The following is a 23,452-nucleotide window of genomic DNA, read 5'->3' on the forward strand; positions in this document are numbered from 1 at the left end:
CTATAAGCAGCTTTATTGCCATCTCTCCTAGTATGAGAGTACGACAATTCTGAAAACAAAGCAACATTATTGATCAAAAGACCAAAAGAGTATAAACCATTATCCAATTTCCTCAAAGCCTTCACAATAACCTAAGAATCTCCTTCCACAATTGAATTGCGAATACCAATCTTGCTGCTAAACTCCAAGGCTCTACATGCTGTCAATGCTTCGACTTCCATAGCTTGGTACGCTTGCCCCAGTTGTTGCACTAATGAAGCTAAACTTGACCATGATAGTCACGAATCACCACTTTTATACCTGATTTAATTTCTTTAGCAAAAATCGTGACTTCATAATTTATTTTGTAAGTATTCAGCGGGGGGGCTGTCCATCGAGGCTTTGGTTGTGGTTTGCTCGGGCTTGGTCGTGGTTTGGCCACCTTAAACTCCTTGCAGCGTTCTTTGGTAGCTTGTTTCAATTCATTTGTGTGGCAGCAAGTTTGACAAAGGTGATTCTGGTTTCTTTGAGTCCATATCGACCAAACTTGGACAGCAAAGAGCTTCAGTGACTTCCCATTTTCCATGATCCAATAGACCAAGTCTTTGAAATTTAAAAAATATTCTCTTGATCAAAAACCCCATAGGCCCCCCTCACTCCAGACTTCATCCAAAATCGAGCAACCCTATAGAGCATGCAATGAATCCTCCATGTCAGATGAGCATTGTTCGCATGTTGGATTGTCTATAATGGTTCTTCGAGTAAGGTTCATTTTTGTTGAAAGGGAGTTTCTGCATGCTCGCCAAACCAGATTTTTGTATTTGATAGGAATTTCCAGAGACCAAATGCCTTTCCAAAGTTTCTTATCCCAATCCGGTTGTGCATCCTCATCAGTATCAACATCCAACTCTTTTAAAAATCGATAACCCAATTTGCAATTATAGTGCCCATTAGCAGAGAAAGGCCAAAATAGAGAGTCCTCAATTTCAATTCGGGCTATTGGAATTTTTTTGACAAGCTCGGCTTCACCAGGAATAAAAATCCCATCTACCAATTTAGAATTCCATTGTCTTGAGTTCTCATCAATTAAGCAATAGACTGTTGCACCCTCCATGGACTCAATGATTGGGGCAGCAACTAAGGTTGAGTGCTTAATGGGGAGCCAATGGTGCTACCAAATTTTGATGTTCTTCCCATTGCCAACCTGAAATCTATAGCCCCTTTTTACGACCTCCCTACCTTGAAGAATACTTTTCCAAGTATATGACCCGGATGTTGACTCCTTTGCTTCCATAAATGAACAATGAGGGAAAAATCTGGCCTTGGATATCCTATAAAAAAGAGTATCTATTTTGTGAATGAGTCGCCAAGCTGTTTGTTTGGCAAGAAGAGAATCATTGAACAAAGCAAGATCCCTAAATCCCATTCCCCTAGCTAGCTTGAATTTTGTCAAATTTGACCAAAACATCTCCAAGTCAATATTTTATTGAGGCATTTTCTGGCCTTGATATTTGAGTTTCAAGTTTATTAATCACTTTTTGTTTGATTTTGAATAGATTGACTAAGGGGAATAGTCAAAATCAAGCTAAGGAGCCTTGGTTTTAATTCTTGTTTTTGTGTTTTTATATGTTTTGATGTGTTATAACATGCTTGTTTAGTTTAGGTTTACGTAGCCTTTCAATTTTTAATTATGTTAGGTTATTAGTTTTAAGTTTCTGTTTTGCTGTGTTCTTGTTTTCTGGGTTTAGGGTTTAGGGCGTGTATGCATGCACATGCTTCTTGCATGCGCACACATACTTAAAGTATGTGTACGCATACAATTAGGCTGTGCACGCAGGTCTTATGTATGTGCACGCATACTCATGCCTAGAAACCCTAATCCGAACCTTTTTAATTCTGTTTCTTTGTTTTATCTGTTCAATATGCTTTTGTCTTGGTCTTTTGTTGTGCTTATGAGCCTCTACCTTCATGTTTTGTTTGTTTTTTGTTCTTTACATGTTAGATTAGAGTTTCTTTTCTTTATTTCATATGCCATGAACATGTATATGATATGACCATGCATTGATGCATAAGTGTTGTGGTGCAGTGACTTAAGTGACGTAAGTCATACATTCATATGAACATGCATTTGTTTGGAATATGCTTTTGATGTTAAGTATGAACATGCTTGGTGAGACAATGTGCTCTTGATATCTAGATGCCTATAGCATGTTGCTTGATCTTAATATGTCTATGTTTTTGTTTTGGATGTGATGTATGCTTGTTTGTTTGCATGATAGATGTATGCTAGGTTTTGGGATGATATGATGCCATGTTGATTGCTAGATGCGTGCTAGTGTGTATATGAGTCTAGAATGATGAATGTTGAATGTGTCTTTAATAAGATTAAAACGTAAGACACAATGTGGAGAAGCCAACTCATGGGTCAGGTGGGGTTGGATGCCTAACACCTTTTTATCCCTATACTTAAACTTCAAACACGTGTTCTGGTAGATTAGTCTTTCCATGAAGGGCACAATATTTATGGTTCCTAAATTTAATCTAGGTGGAGACTCCATTTTTCTTTCTTCGCCCCGGTCCACTCGGTTGAGGCGTACTTTTCCTCCCGTTGCGCCCACAGGGGGTGTTAGAGGAGTAAAGCCCAATTGTAGTATAAGCCCAATTCCAATCATACTTGTACTACAAGTCAATTAACCATGGTCTATTATGTGATTAGTTTAGGGTTTAAACTATTATAAATTTATATTGGGTTCATTATTATAACTTTAAATTGAGATTATATATAGTAAAGATAAAGTCGTATATGTTTTCCCTTTGTGGATGTAGGCCCTTAATCATGTAAACTTTGTGTTTTCTCTTTTTTCTCTCTGCATTCTTTTTCTTAGATCTGACAGACTGACACTAACTAAAGACAATGACAAAAAAGAAAGATAGATGAGGACGGGTATTTTTCATGTTTCATGAAGAATTCAATGACACTCTTGCTGCACCTAGTATTTAGTAAGCTTCAGATTATGCAGCAGTGTATAATTAGAGATAACTTAACCACTACGGTAACAGAATAACCTTAACTTCACAAAGCCCAAAGCAACAAATTAGTTATTAGCTATGAACTCTATTATCATTATTGGACTATTTGATTGGAAATTTTTCGCTCAAATACTTTTGGACTCAGGAAGCCTCTTTTCGATGGATCAGTTTTCTTACCAACCACGCAAGTTGTTTCTTTCCCACTTTAGGGTCCGTTTGGATAGAGCTTATTACTGAAAACTGAAAACACTGTAGCAAAATAATTTTAAAATGTGTGAATAGTACCGCGGGACCCATTTTTAATGAAAAAGTTGCTGAAAAGTGAAATTTGTGGGTCCGTGAACAGTGCACAAATGCACTGTTCACAGAAAACTGGGTCAATAACTGCGGCTGGAAAAAAAAAAAAAAACTGAACGCAAACGCAGACGCAAGAAGCTGTATCCAAACTCAGCCTTAGTATATGTTCTTACCACCGACGAGACAATATACTCTTAACGAATTTTTTAGAAATCTTCATTCTCTAAAAAAGGAAGTAAAGAAACTTAAAAATCAAGATTGTCTCTGTGTGATAAAAAGCTTATAAAGTGATGCGTGAAGACATCAGAAAGATTTAATTGTTTTTTCCTACAAAAAACTTTATTAGTTTAATTAATGAAACCCACGCTTAACACATGATTTTGTAACCCTTTTAGACATTGAATTCATGATAAACCGTGATTGGTGGAGTATGAGTGAGATAGGGGTTTTCCATTACACATGCTCCCAACCAAGCTCACTGCATATATTGTGCGTTTCTGCTTTCCATTGTTAGCAGTGGTAAAAATACTTGTTTTCTTTAGCCAACTCTTGAGAGAGAGAGAGAGAGAGAGAGAGTAGGGGAAAAGAAACCAACAAGAGAGTAGGGGAAAAGAAACCAACGAGAGACTATGATAAACCCAATTCCTGACAGATTAAAGGGCGTATGGGACGAATGGAACATCAGGGGGATCATTCTCGTAAGCCTCTCACTGCAAACCATTTTGATTTTGTTTGCTCCTTTCAGAAAACGCATACCTAAAAAACCAGTGATGTTGCTCATCTGGTCATCTTACTTGCTAGCTGACTGGGCCGCAAGCTTTGCTATTGGACACATCGCCAACAGTCAAGTCCCAGACTCCAAGAATCCCTATACTGATGATAAGGGTTGCCACCTTGTTAATAAAAACTCGATGATCTGTCATGGCACCAATGTTAATAAGGGAGACGAGTCCCATGAGAATGCTGATCTTCTGGCATTTTGGGCTCCCTTCCTTTTGCTACACCTGGGTGGACCAGACCCCATAACTGCATTTTCCCTTGAGGATAATGAGCTCTGGCTTAGGCACCTATTCAGCCTCCTAGTCCAAGTTGTTGTGACCGGTTATGTGTTCTTGCTCACACTTCCTGAAAACAAGCTATTGGTCCCGACATCGCTCATGTTTCTGGCAGGAATTATCAAGTATTTCGAGCGGACACGTGCATTGTTCGGTGCAAGTTTGGATAGGTTCCGCGAATCCATGCTTAAAGAACCTGATTCGGGGCCCAACTATGCGAAGCTCATGGAGGAATACACTTCGAAGAAGGAAGCAGGACTGCCAACAAGGATAGAAATGACACCAGAGCCTGGTAAAGACTCAAAGCCTGAAAATAAGGCTGAGAATACAGATCAAGCAAAAAAGCCAACGGAACTTCATGTGGTGAGGTATGCTTACAAGCAGTTTCAAATATTCAAGGGACTCATCGTTGAGCTTATCTTCAGCTTCAGTGAGCGCAATGAAAGCCGAGAGTTTTTCCTAGGGATAGATGCAGAACACGCGCTTAAAATAATTGATTTAGAACTCAACTTCATCTATGAAGCTCTCTATACCAAGGTGGTTGTGGTGCATAGCACAACTGGATACATATTCCGGGCTATATCCGTTGGTTCAGTTGTGGCGGCCTGTGTAAAGTTCCATTACATGAACAAGCATTGTTTCACGAAGTTCGATGTCAATGTTACCTACGCTTTGCTAGTTGGCGCCATTTGCCTCGATTTTATTGCTCTTCTCATGCTCATTTCCTCTTATTGGACCATGGCTGCTATCAATATCAACAAGCGAACGGATATATTAGTTCTTATTGCCCAAAAATATCTGAACATGAAGAAGATAAGCTGGTTTGAAGACCCCGAAAACAAGGAGAAAGTATTGGGAACCTTTATACTATTTCGCAGGTGGTCTGAATCCGTGTCAAGTTTTAATTTGGTATCATATTGCCTCAGGCTACGTCCATATCCACTCGAAGAGAATTCTAACCTTTTTAAGAAAGGCTGTCGTTATTTGGGCCCAATCTTTGAGTGTTGCTTGCCTTATATCTATAAGGTCATTGGTAAGGTCACTGATTATTTGGGTGCTAGGGAGTTTATAAATGAGTGGTGGTATGTGTCTAGCCGCCGACTCCCTAGAAAGCTATGGGAATTTGTCTTTGCTGAGCTGCGTGGGAAATCAGAAGATGCCAAGGATTTGGAAACTACCAAAAGGATATGCTCAGCCAGAGGTGCTTATGTTATTCAAGAAGGACAATGGAAGGGAGACGATGCCCAAGTGTATCAAAAGATATCAGAGGACTATATTGAAAATGTTACTTTTGATGAGAGCCTTCTGTTGTGGCACGTTGCTACTGAACTCTGCTTTCAGGATACCCAAGAAGAGAAAAAACAAGCAGTCAATCCCTGTTATCGGTTCATTTGGTTGTGGCTGAAGCACGTTGTTACTCTTTGCTATCAGAATACCTGTTGGTTGTGTCACGTCGTTGCTACTCAACTTTGCTGCAAAGCAGACAAAAAGGACGCAATTCAAGACAATGGTTTTGAAAAAAAAGATTACATTCAGTTCAGCAAGCTCCTCTCAGATTACATGGTATATCTTTTAGTGATGCGGCCGACTATGATGTCCGCTGTGGCTGGTATAGGGCAAATAAGATTTCGGGATACTTGTGCCGAAGCTGAAAAATTCTTTAGCAGAAGGAATTTAGAAAAAGGTCAGGTAACGGAAGCCTGTAAGAATCTCCTTGATGTGGATACAAAAGTTAAGCCTGTTCATGTTAAGGGAGATAGAAGCAAATCTATATTGTTTGATGCATGTATGCTGGCCAAAGAGCTGAAGAAACTGGATCACAATAACAATGATGACAAATGGAAGATAATAAGCAGAGTTTGGGTGGAAATGTTGTCCTATGCCGCTACTCATTGCAGGCCAGCTACCCATGCACAACAAGTAAGTAAAGGTGGACAACTTATTTCTTTTGTTTGGTTACTCATGGCTCATTTTGGTCTGGGGGAGCAATTCCAAATCAATGAGGGCCATGCTAGGGCAAAATTGATTGTGGGAAAGTAGTTGAATAATAATAAAATAGGTTCTATACCACTATGGGAAAGTAGTTGAATCAGTGTTCTATATATTGGCCTTGTTATCATTTTTTTTTTTTTTTTGCTAACCTTGGCCTTGTTATCTGTGTCAAATAATAAAATGGATTCTATACCACTATGTAAACCGATTCCTTGAATCAATGTTTAATTTGTTAGTGTTGCATTGGTCTTGTTATCCTACTGTATTATTATTATTATTTACTTGTTTTTTATTTTCTAATATTTTTTTTGGAGATAGTTTTAACTTATGACGTTCGTTTTTTATAATAGTTTTTTATCATCAGACTAAAATATTAATTGGTTTTTGATATAGGCGATGCTAGAACTCCAAATCTTTTATTTAATCATTAGAGATTTTACCAGTTGAGCTAACTAGAATCCACTTTCCCAATACTTCTAGTTAGTAATATAATTTTCTAAGTGGGTAAATATATTTAATAATTTAAAATTTTAGGGCTCTAATGAGATTTTTTTTTTAATTTTAATTTCAAATCACTCCAAACTAATGGGAGGTATAGTTTAATTTATCAAATTTTTAGATATATCTTAATTTACCTAATTAATGGTCCCCGTAATTTTTTTTATACTCATTTGATTGACCAATATGGAAGGGGGGAGCTGAGGGCAGGGGCTACTATATAGATTTTTATTTTTTGATAATTCAATAATTAATCAAGTAGGAGAAGAGGATATGGATCATGGTTTTTCTTATGAAGGAGATCAAATGATGCTGCCTATAAGCCTCTGGGATACTGCATTGATTTCAGCTTTTAGTACTTTTTCTATCATGCATAGTAACTCATTAAGATAAAATACATTCAAAGTATATATCCCAAACTTAAATAAACTAATCTATATCTACTATACTGATTAATATTGTTTCTGTTCGATCAGAGAGAGAGAGAGAGGATAAAAATATGTTGCTCTTATTGTGTAGATAAAAATGATGTTTATTATCTAGGTGGTCTGAAATCAATTGACTTTCTTACATGTTTCGTTACCTCTAATTTTGCAATTTCAATTTATTTAGCTAAAACCCTTGATTATTAGTTAATTGAAAATACTTCTATAATATTAATTGAAACCTTGCAGCTTCGGTTAATAAAAAGATGTATTTGATATATTTGTTTATTAGGTAAAGAACGATTTTTTTTTTTTTTTTTGGCTATAGAAAGAAAACAATAGATATTGAATTATGTTAAAGGCATACTTGTTATTTATTTATTTTCTTAAATAAGAAATTATTATATAGACTTTTATATCTTTATATTGTACTTGTGATTCAGATCCTCTAGATTTTCTAGGGTACTCTACCAAAAAGACTTCCTTAAATCTTAACCATTCTTTGATGATGATTTAATTGTCTGGATTTTGTCATGTCAGCATTTTACTAATAACAATCTTAATTGTTTTGTTTATAACATTATTCTATTATTTTAAGAATATTGTTAGTGGAATGCTGACACAACAAAATTTAGACCCTTAAATCATAGAAAAGTAGTTATGATTTAAGGGAATCTATTGATCGAGCACCCTAGGAAATCTAGAAAATCTGAATCCTGTACAATATATATCACTTTTTGCAAATATGTACAACATTTGTCACCTTTTATGTGATTGTACCATACAATATGAATGTTCACTTCGTGTGTAAAACATAAGTGATTATTTAGTCCCCCAAATTCAAATTATCCAATACAAGTTTATATTTAAACAATTGATGTGCATAATGATAAATATTCAAACAATAATTAATCACAAATACAGTAGCAATTAAAAGGAATAGAGTAGGGAAGAGAAAAGCAAATACAAAGATAACACCGATACGTATTATCGAAGAGGAAACCGAAGAACTCGGCGAACAATCTCTCCGCCACCCTCCAAGCGATAAAATGATCCACTAGAAAATTAGTTAGGATATATGAATAGCAATAGACCCTCTAAGTCTAATCTACTCGATGCACCTAAGCCCTCCAAGCTTCTTGCTTCAACAGGGTTAAGCCTAACCTTGTCTTCTCTAACTTTTCGGATCCCGCAATAAGCTCCATATTGCATCCGCCATCTTTAGCATCTTCCAATGCTTCCCAAACTCCAAAAATACTCTCAACATTTTAAATGGGTGTAGGTTGTGTTTGGGTACAAATTAAACCTTATAGTTTCGTTAGTTTTAAATTAGAGTCTAACTGACTCATGAAGACAGGGACGGAACTATGCTTGGACCAAGGGGGGCAATGTGCCCCCCCCCCCCCCCCCCCCCGGCCCAATGAGAAAAAGCAAAATATATAATATATAAAGCTTGTTTTTTAATTTTCATGCTCAATTTTTGTTCAATACTTCCATGCTTTCATAAAAAGTACCCTTTCTTTATTCAAAATTTCATTAAATTTTGATTCTTTTTGTGGGTTTTTTGTCTGGGTTTTAAATGATTTATGAAATTTATCTTAAAGCATTAGCATAGAATAATTGCAGCTTAAGTGTTTGATGAAGTTTTCCAAAGAAGCTTGGGATAAAAACACACACGCATGCGCGCGCGTGCACACACACACATATATATGTATGAATATATTCTTTTATAAGTTGCTTGGATAAAACACATGGTTGTCTTTGGGTTATAACAATTTTTAAAGCATTTGGGTTTGAGTGTATCTCGCCTCACCTCATTCAAAATCCTAGCTCCGTCCCTGCATGAAGAGACACTAAACTTGATTTCTTCTCCCACGGCTTTATTTATTTGACCTTGCACTTTGTTGTGCGTAAAGAATGAACATCTTCTAATTTTAGCACGACTATGCATTTTATGGGAATGCTTGATAAACTATAAAATTGGTTCAAATTTGATAAAAGTTTAACAAATAATAAAATTAGTTCAACTTTGAACTGTTTTATTTTTTATTTAGTGTATTTAGACTTTAGTTGGAACCAGTTTTGGTGGGAACTAATATTATGGCCGTCCAATGCTTGTAAACAAAAGAAAAATATTTCAAAAATATATTAAAATTGAATAATAAATAGATAGTAAATATAAATAATAAAAAATATTTTTAAGTCACATGATAAATGCACGTAGTGTAAGTCTAAGTTTTGAATCTTTTGATAAAAAATTAAATATAATAATTTTATAAAAAATATATAATATAAATAATGAAAAAACTTTTAAAAATATTGAAAACTTTGATAAATGAGTTTTAATCAAAGTAGTATTTTAATTTTCTTAATAAATTTTTTGGCAATAGAGTTTCAATTGAAGTAGACTATGTTAATAATTTAACATGTAGTACTTTTCTTTTCTAAAAAAGAAAACTTGTAGTACTAGATTGAACTACATAGTGCAAGCATGTTATGTATGCCCAAACTTTTATTATTAAAAAAAAAGGTAGAAAAAAAAATGGTAAATTATTAAAACAATATAGAATAAATAATGATTTCTTTCAACTTAAAATAAATTCTTGTTAGTAGAATTTTAATGAAATAGCATTTTTTTTTATACATTTAGAAATTTTGGCAATGACTAAGAGAGAATGTGTAATTTTTTAATTATTAGTACATCACATGACATAAGGAGAACACATTCATTTGGTACAATCACAAGGTGCAGGAAACAACTTCCTTTTAGTGATGGTTAATCTTGAGAAAGAGAGTGAAGGAACCATGTGGTGTGTTTGGGGGTCAGATTTAGTTATACAAGGTACAACTTTTACACCATTCAATAACTTTAAATGATGTTAATATTTTGAAAATTTTATTGTTGAATTACATGTTATATATGTTTAATACGCACACCAGATTTCATGTCAATAAAATATTATTTGATATTCAATTGATAAATTCATGTTTTATGCATAATTTGTAATATAAAAAGTAGAATTTTAAACATTTTATAAACAAGATAGTTATTAGTCTCTAATCATCATAAAATGACATAAGGATAAGATGTAATCTAGATGTGAATTTGTCAAAATTTGCATCCAATAAAAAAAATATTGAGTGGTGTAATATTGTTTAAAGTTACACTTGATATAATTTGAACCATATATATATATATATATATATATATATATATATATATATATATATATATATATATATATATATATATAATTTGCATTAAGATACTAATGTGGGATTTTTTTAATGTTAATTAAATATTTGTTTTCATATTGTTCTTTTAACCATGTTATTATTAGGTGTGCCATGTTAACATTCCCTTAGTCCTTAGCCAAGTCATCGAATTCTGTAGGTGAGATAACGGCAAAGACCAAAATGAAATATATAAAAACACAAGGATTAAAATGAACTCAACCCCCTAAGTACAAGGATGAAAAGTTTATTATATAGTACATATTTCAATTTAGGGTTTAACTCAACCACCTCGAATATTTAATTTACTAATTTCTTTATTAAATAGTAATCATTTGGTGCAACCACGACATCTATAACTTAACTTATCTCGTCAGACTTCTTGGAGTACTCCTTTTATTTGTCAAACAACTTTTGAGAAGTCGGATTGAGTTGGAATGTCTCATACAACAAAATTAAGTAAGGGACGTCAGCTATCTCCTACAGTTCTACTCGACCTCATCATGCTCTTGTTTTGAAGAAGCCTCGTGAAGGCCCTTATGAGACGTCACATTGATGATTAATGGCCCCCCTTCTTTGTGTGTTTCACACCTTTGGAGGCATGGTTTTCTCAGCTCCAACTGCTTAACTCCCACCCCCCATGTCAACTACTTAGGATTTATTTTATCTTCGAAATTGGAGATTAAGGTGAGTGAAGTTAAGTTTAGGAAAAAAGTAAGACTGCTAGAAGATTAGTTATGTTCTATGGTATTAAATGTTGTTAAAAAAATATTAATTATAAAATGAGTGTAACTAAAAGAGAATGTTAAGATGGATAAGTAATAATACAGCGAAAGTTAGGATTCAAAATGTAGAAATTTGCTCAAAGATTAGGACAACCATTCTTGATGATGTAAGCCCCTTGGTTCAGGTTCCATTAATTTCAATAAGGTTCTCCAATGATGGATTGCGATAAAACGGACTAGGTTGCCCAATGTTTGCCCTGCCTACACATGGTTTGGAGAGTAAGCCACATGGATTGAGAATCACTTCGAACCCAATTTGTAAAGACCTTACTCTTAATACTTGAAAGATCAAACTTAACCGTAATTAATAGTTAGTGGACCAAATTGACAATTTAACTAGTTTTAAAATAAGAATATCTAAATTTTTATTAAAAAGAAAAGAAAAGAAAATTGAATTGCTATAAAATAAAAGTGAATATTGAATTATGAGTAAACTCGGCCCAATGGCAAATAGGCAGGCCGAAAGTGGAAAAGGGTTATTTACTCTCTTTTTTCAGCCAAATAGCAAGGATGGTGAGGCCGAAAAAAGAAAAAAGAAAAGAAAAAAAAAGGAAATAAAACTGTACATGAAATAATCCTTTGACGAAACTCTTAATTGATGAGGGCCACCAATAAGTTGATGATCTTTTGAGAATCAGTTTATATGATGCGCTCTCCTCAAATTTAGGCAGCCATGTACTCTGTGCACCCTAAAGTCCCCATCCTTTTCAGTGCTGTTATTTCTTGATGCCTTAGCAACAACTCTAGCAAAAATTTGGGTTTATTTTAGTATAAGAACTTACCTTCTTATTTTTTTATTTTACGCAACTACTTTTCAAAAATATTAACATCAAATTATTTATTCTACATTCTATTTTATTTAAATAATCATCTTTCCTTCTTTTTTTTTTTTAATTTTATTATTATCTTCATAAATATTGAGAGAATCTAATGAGAAATGCGAACGATGTTTGTGTATATATTCATGGTTACTGTAGCAACTATGTATTTTTACATAATTTTGTATGGTTTGACCATGTGGGTGAATTTTGAGTTTGGTTCGCTAAAATGTGGTCCTTGTTATATTATACAGCATTGATGCAAGTGTTAGTCCCTACAAATAAGGCAGAACATAATCTTCAATATCACTTTGGGAGATGTCAAGATGATATCCAGGAACACTTATGTACTTGACCCTTCCTGCTTCATCTAACAATGTAAAGCTGTGTCTGCACAACGAGTGACAAAAACTAAGATACCACTTAGGCTCGAAACACAAAAAACTATGTTGTAGTACATATGAAGTTTTAGATTATAGTGCTAAATTAAGGTGACATAAACTTCTTTTTGTTCCAAGGAAAGACAACTGATGTTTTTATCATGCTAACTCGTGTTATACACTGCAGAATTATGCCCTGGCCCTTTATCATGCCACATAACTCTCATAGCCAATGGTTTGCATTGTCTGCTACAAATTTCTTCTAAAGATTTAGACAAGCCTTAATTAATTTTCCAGCTTGAGATTCAATGAAATGGATCATCAATTTATTGTTACAAATAATCTGATTGTTTCCTTCACATTCTTAAATTCACCCAAGAAATGGTCAAAACAAAATCTTCCCTTGCTTCATGGAAATGAACTATTAGCATTGTATTGTTTCTCCAGCAGTAATAATAACCAATGTGTCTCCAGTCATGCTTTTTTCATGATATAAAAGTTGCAGCCATAATTTACTGTAATTGAAAGTGCTCATATTGGTAATTTAAATGTCTTAGCATTTCAGCTAAATGACGACTGTGTATGCTATGTGTATCTGGGAACTGATCAGGTTGGTAATTTCACTTATATAACTCCCTCACTCTCTCTCTTTCTAACACACGAACACACACAGAACAGAAATAACAGAAAATAGACAAGGTTCATTTAAAAGATATTAATTGAAACCCATTTTGGCAATGGGATTTCATGTCAGCGAATCATTCAAATTTGGAAAGCAAACTATGTTTCAAGCTAAAAACAATACCTGTTGTGGAGGTAAAATTGGCTTGAAGGCCCCATCTGGGTAATATCCAAACCAGGAGGTTTCCTTAGGTATCAAAAGAGTATCATTCTCAAACTGTTGAGCATACAAAAAAAAAAAAAAAAAGGACACAGAAGGTTGAGAGATGCTTCATAACTTTAAAATTTCTTATTCTGAAAAAATTTAAGCAATCTGAGAGGACCAAGAATGTTACTAAATGGATATATTCCACACCAATTTGCAATGATAAGTCTGTTATAAAAAAAGAAAAGAAAAAAAAGAGACTTTACCATGATAAGCACCAAGCACTGTAAGCTACTGAACCGTTCCTTATTTTCTCTTGTCAGGGAGTTCATTGTTAAGCTTTGGAAGAAATCTGTAATTCTCTAAATAATTGGGAATAGCCTAGAAATGTAATAGTAAATTCTGATGTTTAGGTTTTCATCTATTTTAGAAAAGACGGAAATATGATAAGGTGTTAAATTATCAATGCATGTAGATGGATGGCTATATGACAAAGGCCAAAAAATCAGTTTCGCCCTCTGTGACTACAGAGTGAAATTACACTGAGCCAAAAGCAATTGAAAAGAAGATCACTGCAATATCTGTAAGGGTTCATCAGGTTATTCTACTCACATTTGGTAATTTGAAATAACTGCTGGGAGCAAAGTGATCCTGCGATTCCAGAAATCAAAGGTCATGCTTATTAGAAACATCTAAGATAACACAATTTGACAGAAAGAGTTACAAGATGAAATTATCCAACTTCAATAAAGGAGTTAAAATGTTGTAGAAGAGAGAGAGAGAGAGAGAGAGAGAGATTTATACTTGGAAAAGGTCAGTGTAGACTGTAGAGCAATGACTTGATTAGTTTGTGCACAAGAATGCATTTAAAACCAGACTGTAGAAGCGAAAAGCCATATAAAAATATTAGACAGGGCTCAAGATAGGATAAAACAAATTTTAAAATTTATATAAGAATATTTCTATTCCTTACCATGTCTTTTGCCATTAGTCCTAAGTGATCATTATCAAAACAAGCATTAACATTTAAATTAATGGTTCTCAAAATTTAACAATTTATAATATGCAGAACTAGCCATTAACCTAAAAGAAAAATGAAAATTTGAAGTCTCCAGAATAGGCTTCATTGACAATATGCAGAAAAGTGGTAGACGATGATAACAATGAATCTTAAAATTATGTTTTTGAGTTATTAACAATGTGATTGAGTGAATTGATGTAGAGAATCTAGTGAGACCTAGATATTCACGATAAGCACAGGGACACTGCTAATCCAATTGGACAATTAGAAGTGCATACAAAGAACAATAACAATGATCTCTAAATAGAATTATTTTGCATTATATTTTTTAACAACTCTAAACTCAGTAATACATACACCACATTGAGGAACTGTGGCAATACCAGCATGAGGTCCTCCTAGAGATATAAAGTTTTTAACCTGTTTTCAAAATAGACAATTTTGTTACTTTAGATCCAAACATGTATGAGGAAACAAGTTCTCAAAGAAGACTTAGAACAGCATTATATAGAGGATATACAATTATACACTATTTTTTTTAAAAAAAAATCAATGTTTTGTAGATAGATTTATGAACCTATGCAACATACGGTCAGAGTATGAAAGGATGAGACAGCACTAATTTACATTAGCGAAGGAATTCCAATTTCCTATATAAGCAGCTTAATGTGAGAAAAAAATGATGTAATTCCATAGCTGAAAATGGAGAAAAAATAACTACAGGTGAATTACTCAAGTATGGTTGATGGGAATGTGGGATGGAATTAACAGCATAATATAGATAATACCATAGTTATTTAGCGTATTTAACATTTTGAAGAAAAAAAAAAAATCTTGCACATGGACTCAGAGAGATTTTTTGATTCATCTATCACAAATTTATTTTATCATCATTTCAAATTGCTCAGTTGTTACTCTAAGCTTCAATTGTCTGTTATATTTCAGGCAGAATCAATGGTTATAACCTCACATTTCCAGCCCCCGCTACCAAACAGGGAATAGAAAATGAACCCAAAGTGAAGAAATACAAAGAAAAGCAGTACAGTTTATCCAGTCAAAATGCTTTGAAAAAATATATACATAAATCTAACAGATTGATATCTAAAAAAAGTTATTCAGGTATATAATGAACTTAAGAACACCATTCATTATGCCGATTTCACACAATTTAGGCATATAAATGAATGTTCAACAAAAAAACAAAAAAAAACTAAAATTTCATCATAACAAAGTTCATGCAATGGGTTGAAAAATGAATTAATAACACTAAACTAGCAAAGTTTATCAGAAAGACTGGTTCTTACAGGAAGTCCTCCATCACAAAATTCCAAAACACCTTAACCTATTAAACAACCCTGTTAAATCAAATGAAAGTTAAGAATGGGAACCAGTAAATATTAGCTGCCTGCTGAAGATCAAAAGCCAATATTAGCTGCAATTTCTATGAAATTTTCAAAGGTATCAATTAACAATTATGACTTTCCGTTTTCATTCGATTAAATTTATTCCAGGCCATATTAGCTTTTAAATGTGCCATGTCAACACTCCATTTGCTACATATGCTATTTATTTAATTTCAAGCTGACTGTTAGTTGAAATTAAAGGAAAATACTATCACACACATAGTACACACACTCACAAAATACAAGAGAAAATGTGACTTGAAGTCATGGTTTTGTGTGTGTGAAATAAGCAGTGCTCCGAAGTTAATACCTTTTACAATTTTCAGGGACTAAGTAAATCTCCAACTCTCTAAATTTGAGGTAAGAAAATTGAACTTGGACCAAATTACAAGGACAAAAATGATTTTAACAGAAAATTATAAGCAAACAGCCATTCAATGGAATGTAGAGAGACACAGAAATATAAATACTGATGCTTCAAGAAAAGGGATCTGTTGAAAAAATGAACATTTAAAACAAGGAATCTTAGAGACATTTATTTAGCAAATGATTCAATTAGTATGTCCAATGTTTTTAGCAAATGATTCAATTAGTAATAACTTATACATTCCAAAAATGTAGGCAACCATTTTTTTTTTTGGAATAATGAAACACTTTATTTATAAAATTTGAAGTAACATGAAGGGCTGCAGCATTTTGATAAACAACTTTGGTCACCATCAGTGGGAATTCTGGAATGATCTTAATGTGGAATAGCAAGATGAGGAAAACTTGAAGAGGATGATAGTCAATTAGAGTAGAGCTTTTTTCTTTTCTTTTTACTTTTGTGTACAAAAGAATATAAGATCTCAGTGTAAGAAAATTGTCATAAATTTACCGTTTAAGCACCACAACCCTTCATTTTTAGTGGAGGTTCCAGGCTTCCAGCATTGACAATTAAATATCCTCTGGCCAAGAGAAGATGAACATCTTTCTTGGACTTAGGAAAGATCTACAACTCATAGAGCTCATAGAATCTACATCATCTAGAGAAGTCAATATCTTCCGAGCATTGACATCAGTCAATTCAGCTTGCTTCCACATCCTAGAGCAAGGTCAGTGAGCTAACTAGATTTCCTTCACTGATTGTGATGAGGATTAAGGGTCTTCCTTCTATAATGAATTAAAAGTGTTGAGCTTCAATATGATGATCTTGCAAGTGATGACAACTATTATAGCAAGATATTCTTCTTGGCTTATTTTTAATAGCTAAAACTTTTTAAACCAATATGATAGTATCACAACCTGGAGGTCTTTGATTCTGATTATCTCCACTTTAGTTATTTCTTCTGTTCTATACACGAGAGGCCCACAACAGGTCCAGATTTTGTTGCCAGCCTGCTTGGCAAGGGCATATTTGTGTGTTGTATGATTGATATCTATTGTTGGCAAAATTTCTAACAATTTAAGATTTTGATACTGATGTTTCACTTTCACCAACATAAACATTGTAGGGTGCAGAAGAATATGTAGATGTGCATTTTTGTCTTGACGGATGAGCAATAATTCTGATTGGTTTTGGCATTTCTTGTCTCTGTTTAATAAGAAAGATAAATAAATAAATAAATAAAAAATAGAAATACAGCAAAGGTCAAGAAACTCAATGTAAGAGCATATGCCATGTAAGAGCTCAAAAACTTTGTAAATTTAAACATCTAAAATCTACTTTATTTTATTTTATTTTATTTTACACTCTCATTTTGTCTATAATACATATTTATTTAAATAAAATATTCAATCCACGTCCACCGTCAACCCACCCAGCCGCCATCATCAACCCACCCAGCTACCATTTTCAACCCATAAATCTTCAGCTAATTCATTCCTATCAAACACATAAACAGTCAACAAAATTATAAAAAAAAAAAAACACAATTCTAAGCAAAATTATGAGCAGCCAAACAAAAACCCAGATGATTTTCTAAGCAGCCAAACAAAAAACCCAGGTACATTGGTGTTGCTCTGTTCCTCCAAGGTTCCAGGCTTCAAAAACCCAGGTGCTACGCTTGTTCAAAAACCCAGGTGGGTGCGTTGGCGTTGGTGTTGCTCTGTTCCTCCAAGGTTCCTGGCTTCAAAAACCCAGATGCTACGTTTCGGATTAGGTGTGGCGAAGGATGTTGCTCCGGCGGCATCATTTTGGCTAGCCGGAATATCAGATTGAAGAAAAGGATCTGAGAGCAACAGAGACAAGGAGAGGGACTGAGATAGAACGAGCGAGAGAGGTGAGAGTGAGAAAAAAATCTATAATAATAGATGAACAGTTACCGCGTGTAAATATAGGCGTTTACTGTAGTTAATATATATATTTACACATTTTTATATTTATTGATGTAATTTTTTTTTGTTCAAAATTTGTAAAATTGTACTTTTTTATTTTTTTATTTTTTTTTATTTTAGAAGATTATACACATGCTGGTTGCTCTAATATCCTAATTGATGTAATCCTGATGCAGTTTATTTTTAAATCTAGCTGTTACTAGTTATTTTGTACAATAAGTAGTTTCCTTTTACTTTTAATAGCTTTTATCACTTGTAACAAAAATTAATTAGCTAATAGGTTAGTGATAAGTGCAATAGCCTATTAGTTAGTTAGAGAAGTTAGTTAGACTTTGACCGATCATGTGACAGCCACATGGTAAGTTCTTAAAATTAATGCAGCAGCAATTTACTTATGTAACTATAAATAAACAAACTGCCATTGTAGAGAGGGAAAATTCTCGACCTATCACAAGCTGACACATCATACTACCAAGTTCACAAAATACAACCAATTACAAAGCACCACGTATTGCTGCTAGGTTTTGCTATTACTATTCAGAAACCAATAGAAATTTGCCAAGTGTCATTGAAATAAAGGCATGAAACTGCATCAGCACGCGTAAGCGATGATACAAGCAGCCCTGCACGTGTAAGCGATGACACAAGCGATCTAGCACGTGTAAGCGATGACATAAGCGGACTAATCAGGCTGTGACATGTGTCACCAATCAGACTCCGCCACGTGTCACTCGCCCACCCCTAAACTCCTATAAATAGAAGCCTTCCTAAGACATTTAGGAGGAAGACAGGAGGACAGACAGAAGAGGGAGGACAGACGGAGAAGAGATCTTAAGTTCAGAAATTCAGAAGTTCTGCCGGAATCAAACCCCGAAGTCTCCAGGAATTTCAAGAACTTCAACCTTGAATACAGACAACATTCGAAGCAAAGTCATCCAAACTACTTGTCTAGATCTCAAAGGTCACTGGAATCAAGCTCACAAGCCTCCAGAAATTTCAACAAACTACAAATTGGTGAAGCTCTACGGATTCAAGCCTCCAAAGCCCCGAAGAACTTCCACCACAAACCTTCAAATACGAAGAACAATCAAAGAGGAATCATCCAAATCATATTCCTAAATCTCAAAGTTCACTAGAATCAACCTTAAAAGCCTCCAGGAACCTCAACACACCATAAATCAATGAAGCTCTACGGAATCAAGCCTCTAAAGCACCGAAGAACTTCCACCACAAACTTTCAAACACGAAGAACACACGAAGAACACGAAGAACAAAGAATTTCTAACAAGCTCATAGCCAGAGATTCGTTGTAATTCCGTTTCAAAGATCTTCGATCCATTCCTCAGCCCAATTGAAGGATATCTTCTGTTCAAATTAAAATCACATTACCACAATTTTAATCAACAAATCTTTCAAGGAGATCGAATCAGAGGATCGCTTTTTTGTAATCACAGAGAATTGTACCACATATTCATCAATACAAATTCATATTTGTGAAACTATTTTACTTGTTTGATTTATTTCGAACTAAGAATTTAGTCGTCTATAGCCCTAACTAGTTAAATTTGAATCCAAAAAATCTACGTTCTAAAACATATTTCATTTTCACCATTTTTCCTCTGTCACAAACTTTACACAAGTTGGTGCTTTATGACACACATGAACACTGAGCACCAATTCTACATATTTATACATGCTTAAAGTCGGTTAACTCATCGACTTTGAATTCTCTAGCAAATTCTTTTATTGTCTTTGACTAAAAGTAAAAATATCTCTTTCACCAACCTTTTAGACAAGTTAAAACTTTGCGGTTGAGATTAAACTATGCAGGGAAGCTCTGGAGAATTCAGGAGAGAAAAAGATTGAGGGAGAAACTCTAGAAATTTATAGAGACAAGAGAGTTCGTGTTGATTTCTAGGGACCATGCATAGGCCTCTACAGAAGCAAACCACTTCTTTCCTCACACGTAGTTCATCTGAATGTACAATTTAGTACCCTATCAATCTCTAACTCTCCAATAAAATTGACTATTTTATGCGAATTAACCTATCAAAGGAAAAATTTATATTGTTGGTCCCTTCCTTCAACCATAATACTCTTGGCTTCTGACACCAAGTAACCTCCTCCAAGTGAGCTAGTTTCTCCACCCAAAGGAGAAGATATTGAAGAAGAAGAACAATGACACCAAGTCAAATCTGTTCCCATTTGAAGTCCAGAGAAAGATAAATAGACAACCTCATTACAGTGCTTGCGGGGATTGAAAACCAAGAAGCAAGCAAATTATCAGCCAAATTGTTGTAGTTCTTTTTTATATATCCTTATTGGTAAGTGGGAGTGAATTTGTCTACTAAAGGATCTCACATACACCAGTGGCATCAACTCTTCCAAAGTAATTAATGCTACAGGTCTTGCAAGGAAGCGAGACACAAATGCAAATGAGGAAATTTGGCAACTCAGTGTTGAGCTTCTTACATCCGCAAAGAGATAAAGGTAATTAGTTGCTAGACTTCAGGACAGATGCAGATACATAGTCCAAATACTTACCTAGCCTTTAAATCACTGACACAGCCTTTGAATGGTTAAAAAACAACATACGTATGTATGAATACATACACACGAAAACACACACGTACTTGCACACACTTTTAGAATGTTGAGTGCGGTTTAATTAAAGACTGTTACAGAATTAGACATGAATGTAACATAATCCAGTTAGAAACCAGAGAGAGTTCAACCAAAGTTGTACAGCTCAGATAAATATGAGGACTAGACTTTCTACTTGGCATACAGGTGAGAGGGAAAGGCTTGAAGGACCTTCCTCCAATATATCAAAAGCAATCTAGCTGTAGCAGGCATATTCTGCACTCAGGGACATCGAGCCACATAACATCTCTCTAAATGTTAGTAGGACTCAATGAACACATGTAAGGCAAAGACAGCTAAGAAATAGTAACACAAGCATGCAAGATTTCAGTCATGCAAAGAGGAACTCACTTCGTCAATCATATCCATAACAACTCTTTCCAAAAATTCTTCATTCACACCCTTCAATATGGCAAAAATTTCCAAATGCTCCTTCACCTGGATAGATTAATTGATAAAGTAAAACTAGAAATCAGGCAAAGGTCAGTATCTAGCAGCTTAACAAGAGAACACCATTAAATAAGGCATTAGTATTGACGAAAATGAATTCAGTAAAGATAGGTATCTAAAGCTAATAATAATAATAATAATGTTCTATTAGCATCCTGGAAGGCAACTTTCAAAAGAAAATAGCAAAGAATGTTATAGGCATGGAAATATTTATGATCACTAGGAAAATTACTCTGTAAGTATTATCCATAAGTATCACTAGGAAAATATCTCTATAAGTATCACTGGGAAAGATTTACATCTAACTCAACAGATCAGTATTATCTATTTAGTTTCTTTTTTTAATTGATAAAAAAATGGAAAATTAATATGGTAGCAAAATGTAAATTTGCTCCAACAAGAAAGCAGCGATTGCTTATTAGCAACACATAACGGAGAATTTGAGTTTTCCTTCATTAAAAAAATTATAATAATAAAGAGTTCGAGTTTTTCCTCATGAAAAAAATATACATCTGAAAGATAAACGGTCCTACTTCCAACCTTTTGTTTTCCTAATTGGTAAGTTATACACATCTTATGGGTCTTGAATCCACAACCTTGCCCTCCATCCCATCATATCATAAAAATATTCAAGTTTACAGGTACACGAATAAGATGTCAGCACCCATCAATGAGCATAGAGATAGTGCCTTAAATAAATTTCAAAATGAATCCAAGAATAACTCTATGCTCTTTTTTCTTTTTCTTTTTTTAAAAATTTTCCATACGTATGTTCCCTTTATTTAACTTGAAATTTTTATTATTCATATGCTTCACCTATTTTAAATCGATTTAAGAGAGTCTGTTGGTGTATGCTTTTCAGTGGATGAAAGGAAATTAGAAGTAGAGTTAATGTCAAGGTAGAAATTATGTGAGACACTCGAAAATCTAAAGGCATTTAACTAAGTAAGATTAAATCAGAGTACATGGAAAAGTAAGTTTAGTTAAAGTAGAAATATAGAAAAAGGGGAGATATTAATTACTCAATGGTCAAAAGATACTAAAGAGCGAGATGTTTGGATATCTTGGATCTAAAATTCATAAAATTGGAGAGACAGAAGGTGACGTTTTTCTTAGGCTAAGAGCAAGGTGATGAAGAGGAGAAGCAGAAAAAGAGTATTGTGTGATAATAGAATAAGTATTAAGTTAAAGGAAAATTTTAATAAGAATGTTATAAGACTAGATATGCTCTGTGGTACAAATGCTAGGTTGTTAAGAAGAAACATATTCATGAAATGAGTGTAACTGAAATGAGAAAGTTTAGATGTATAAGGGGGTGTTTAGGAGAGGACTTTGAGTTATGTTGTTTGGAGGTTTTTGATATACGTGTGAGTGAAAATGTGTGTAATATTTCACATTTTAAACAATATTACACAGGGCATAACTCAAATTAGAGTTATTGTGTTAGAACTAATATGCCAAACAGGGCATAAGTGATTAGAAATATATGATTAGAAATGAGAAAATTTGCTTAAAGATAAGAGGTGACCCCTATTGATGAAAATATGAGGGAGAGTAACTTGTGATGGTTTGACCATGTTCAAAAGAGAGATATTAAAACACCAGTAAGAAAGAGTGATTAATTCAAGTTGAGGGAATGAAATATATATATATATATATATATATATATATATATATATATATATATATTGGTAGCAGTAGTTAAAAAGAACATGTCAATTAAAGAAGTAACAGAGAGTATTATTGGGTTACACGTGTGAGTGAAGTCCTACATTGAATAATGATAAGAAGAATGAGTAGTTAATTACTTAAGGAAGCTCCCAAGGTATTTATCTTCCCCAACAAGTATGACTTCAAATCTAAAAGAATGGAGGAAAAAAAAATGCATGTGGCCAATCTTGACTTAAGCTATTGAGGATCGATAGATAACCCAAAAGAAAAATAATTATATATATATAATTATATATATATATATATATATACACACACACAGTTATACACACACATACACACACGCTTCAACCATTGTTGTTAAGGATTCATTGTTGTTATATATGCTTCAACCATTCTTATTGTAAGAGAGAATCAATATTTTGTAGAACACCAATATACATGTCCTCTGACAACTTGTTAACCAAAAATTAGAAGTACTAAAGGTGATATCTATTGCAAAGTGTGTACCAACGGCAATTGCAAAAGCCTATTTTTTTTATAGAATAAATTTATTAAAAAAAACTGCATCATGAACAGTAATTTTATTTAGGGTGGCACTAAAAAAATTTAATTATACGAACATAATA

General features: G+C 33.9%; 2 protein-coding genes and 1 pseudogene across 2 annotated transcripts; 1 reads left to right on the forward strand and 2 right to left on the reverse strand.

Moving 5' to 3' along the window:
• Positions 1-664: 664 nt before the first annotated feature.
• LOC142609287 (uncharacterized) lies at positions 665-1,093 on the reverse strand. The gene has a single exon (XM_075780864.1). The coding sequence runs from the start codon at positions 1,091-1,093 to the stop codon at positions 665-667; it is 429 nt and encodes a 142-aa protein (XP_075636979.1).
• A 2,842-nt stretch (positions 1,094-3,935) lies between these two features.
• On the forward strand, positions 3,936-6,401 carry LOC142609288 (uncharacterized). The gene is made up of 3 exons (XM_075780865.1): positions 3,936-4,154; positions 4,248-5,729; positions 5,853-6,401. The coding sequence occupies exons 1-3, from the start codon at positions 3,936-3,938 to the stop codon at positions 6,399-6,401; spliced, it is 2,250 nt and encodes a 749-aa protein (XP_075636980.1).
• Positions 6,402-12,479: 6,078 nt separating this feature from the next.
• LOC142609289 (uncharacterized) lies at positions 12,480-21,402 on the reverse strand (annotated as a pseudogene).
• Between the last annotated feature and the right edge of the window lie 2,050 nt (positions 21,403-23,452).

Source organism: Castanea sativa, chromosome 9, assembly GCF_040712315.1.
Source record: "Castanea sativa cultivar Marrone di Chiusa Pesio chromosome 9, ASM4071231v1".
Taxonomy (NCBI): Eukaryota; Viridiplantae; Streptophyta; class Magnoliopsida; order Fagales; family Fagaceae; genus Castanea; species Castanea sativa.

What these genes read in the sequence shown, in the direction of transcription:
- LOC142609287 (XM_075780864.1), bottom strand. Translation starts at nt 1,093, where the DNA reads ATGGAGGGTGCAACAGTCTATTGCTTAATTGATGAGAACTCAAGACAA.
- LOC142609288 (XM_075780865.1), top strand. Translation starts at nt 3,936, where the DNA reads ATGATAAACCCAATTCCTGACAGATTAAAGGGCGTATGGGACGAATGG. An exon ending in GACACATCGCCAACAGTCAA is followed by an intron (nt 4,155 to 4,247) that starts GTCCCAGACTCC and finishes AATGTTAATAAG; the next exon opens with GGAGACGAGTCCCATGAGAA. An exon ending in AAGAAGAGAAAAAACAAGCA is followed by an intron (nt 5,730 to 5,852) that starts GTCAATCCCTGT and finishes GCAGACAAAAAG; the next exon opens with GACGCAATTCAAGACAATGG.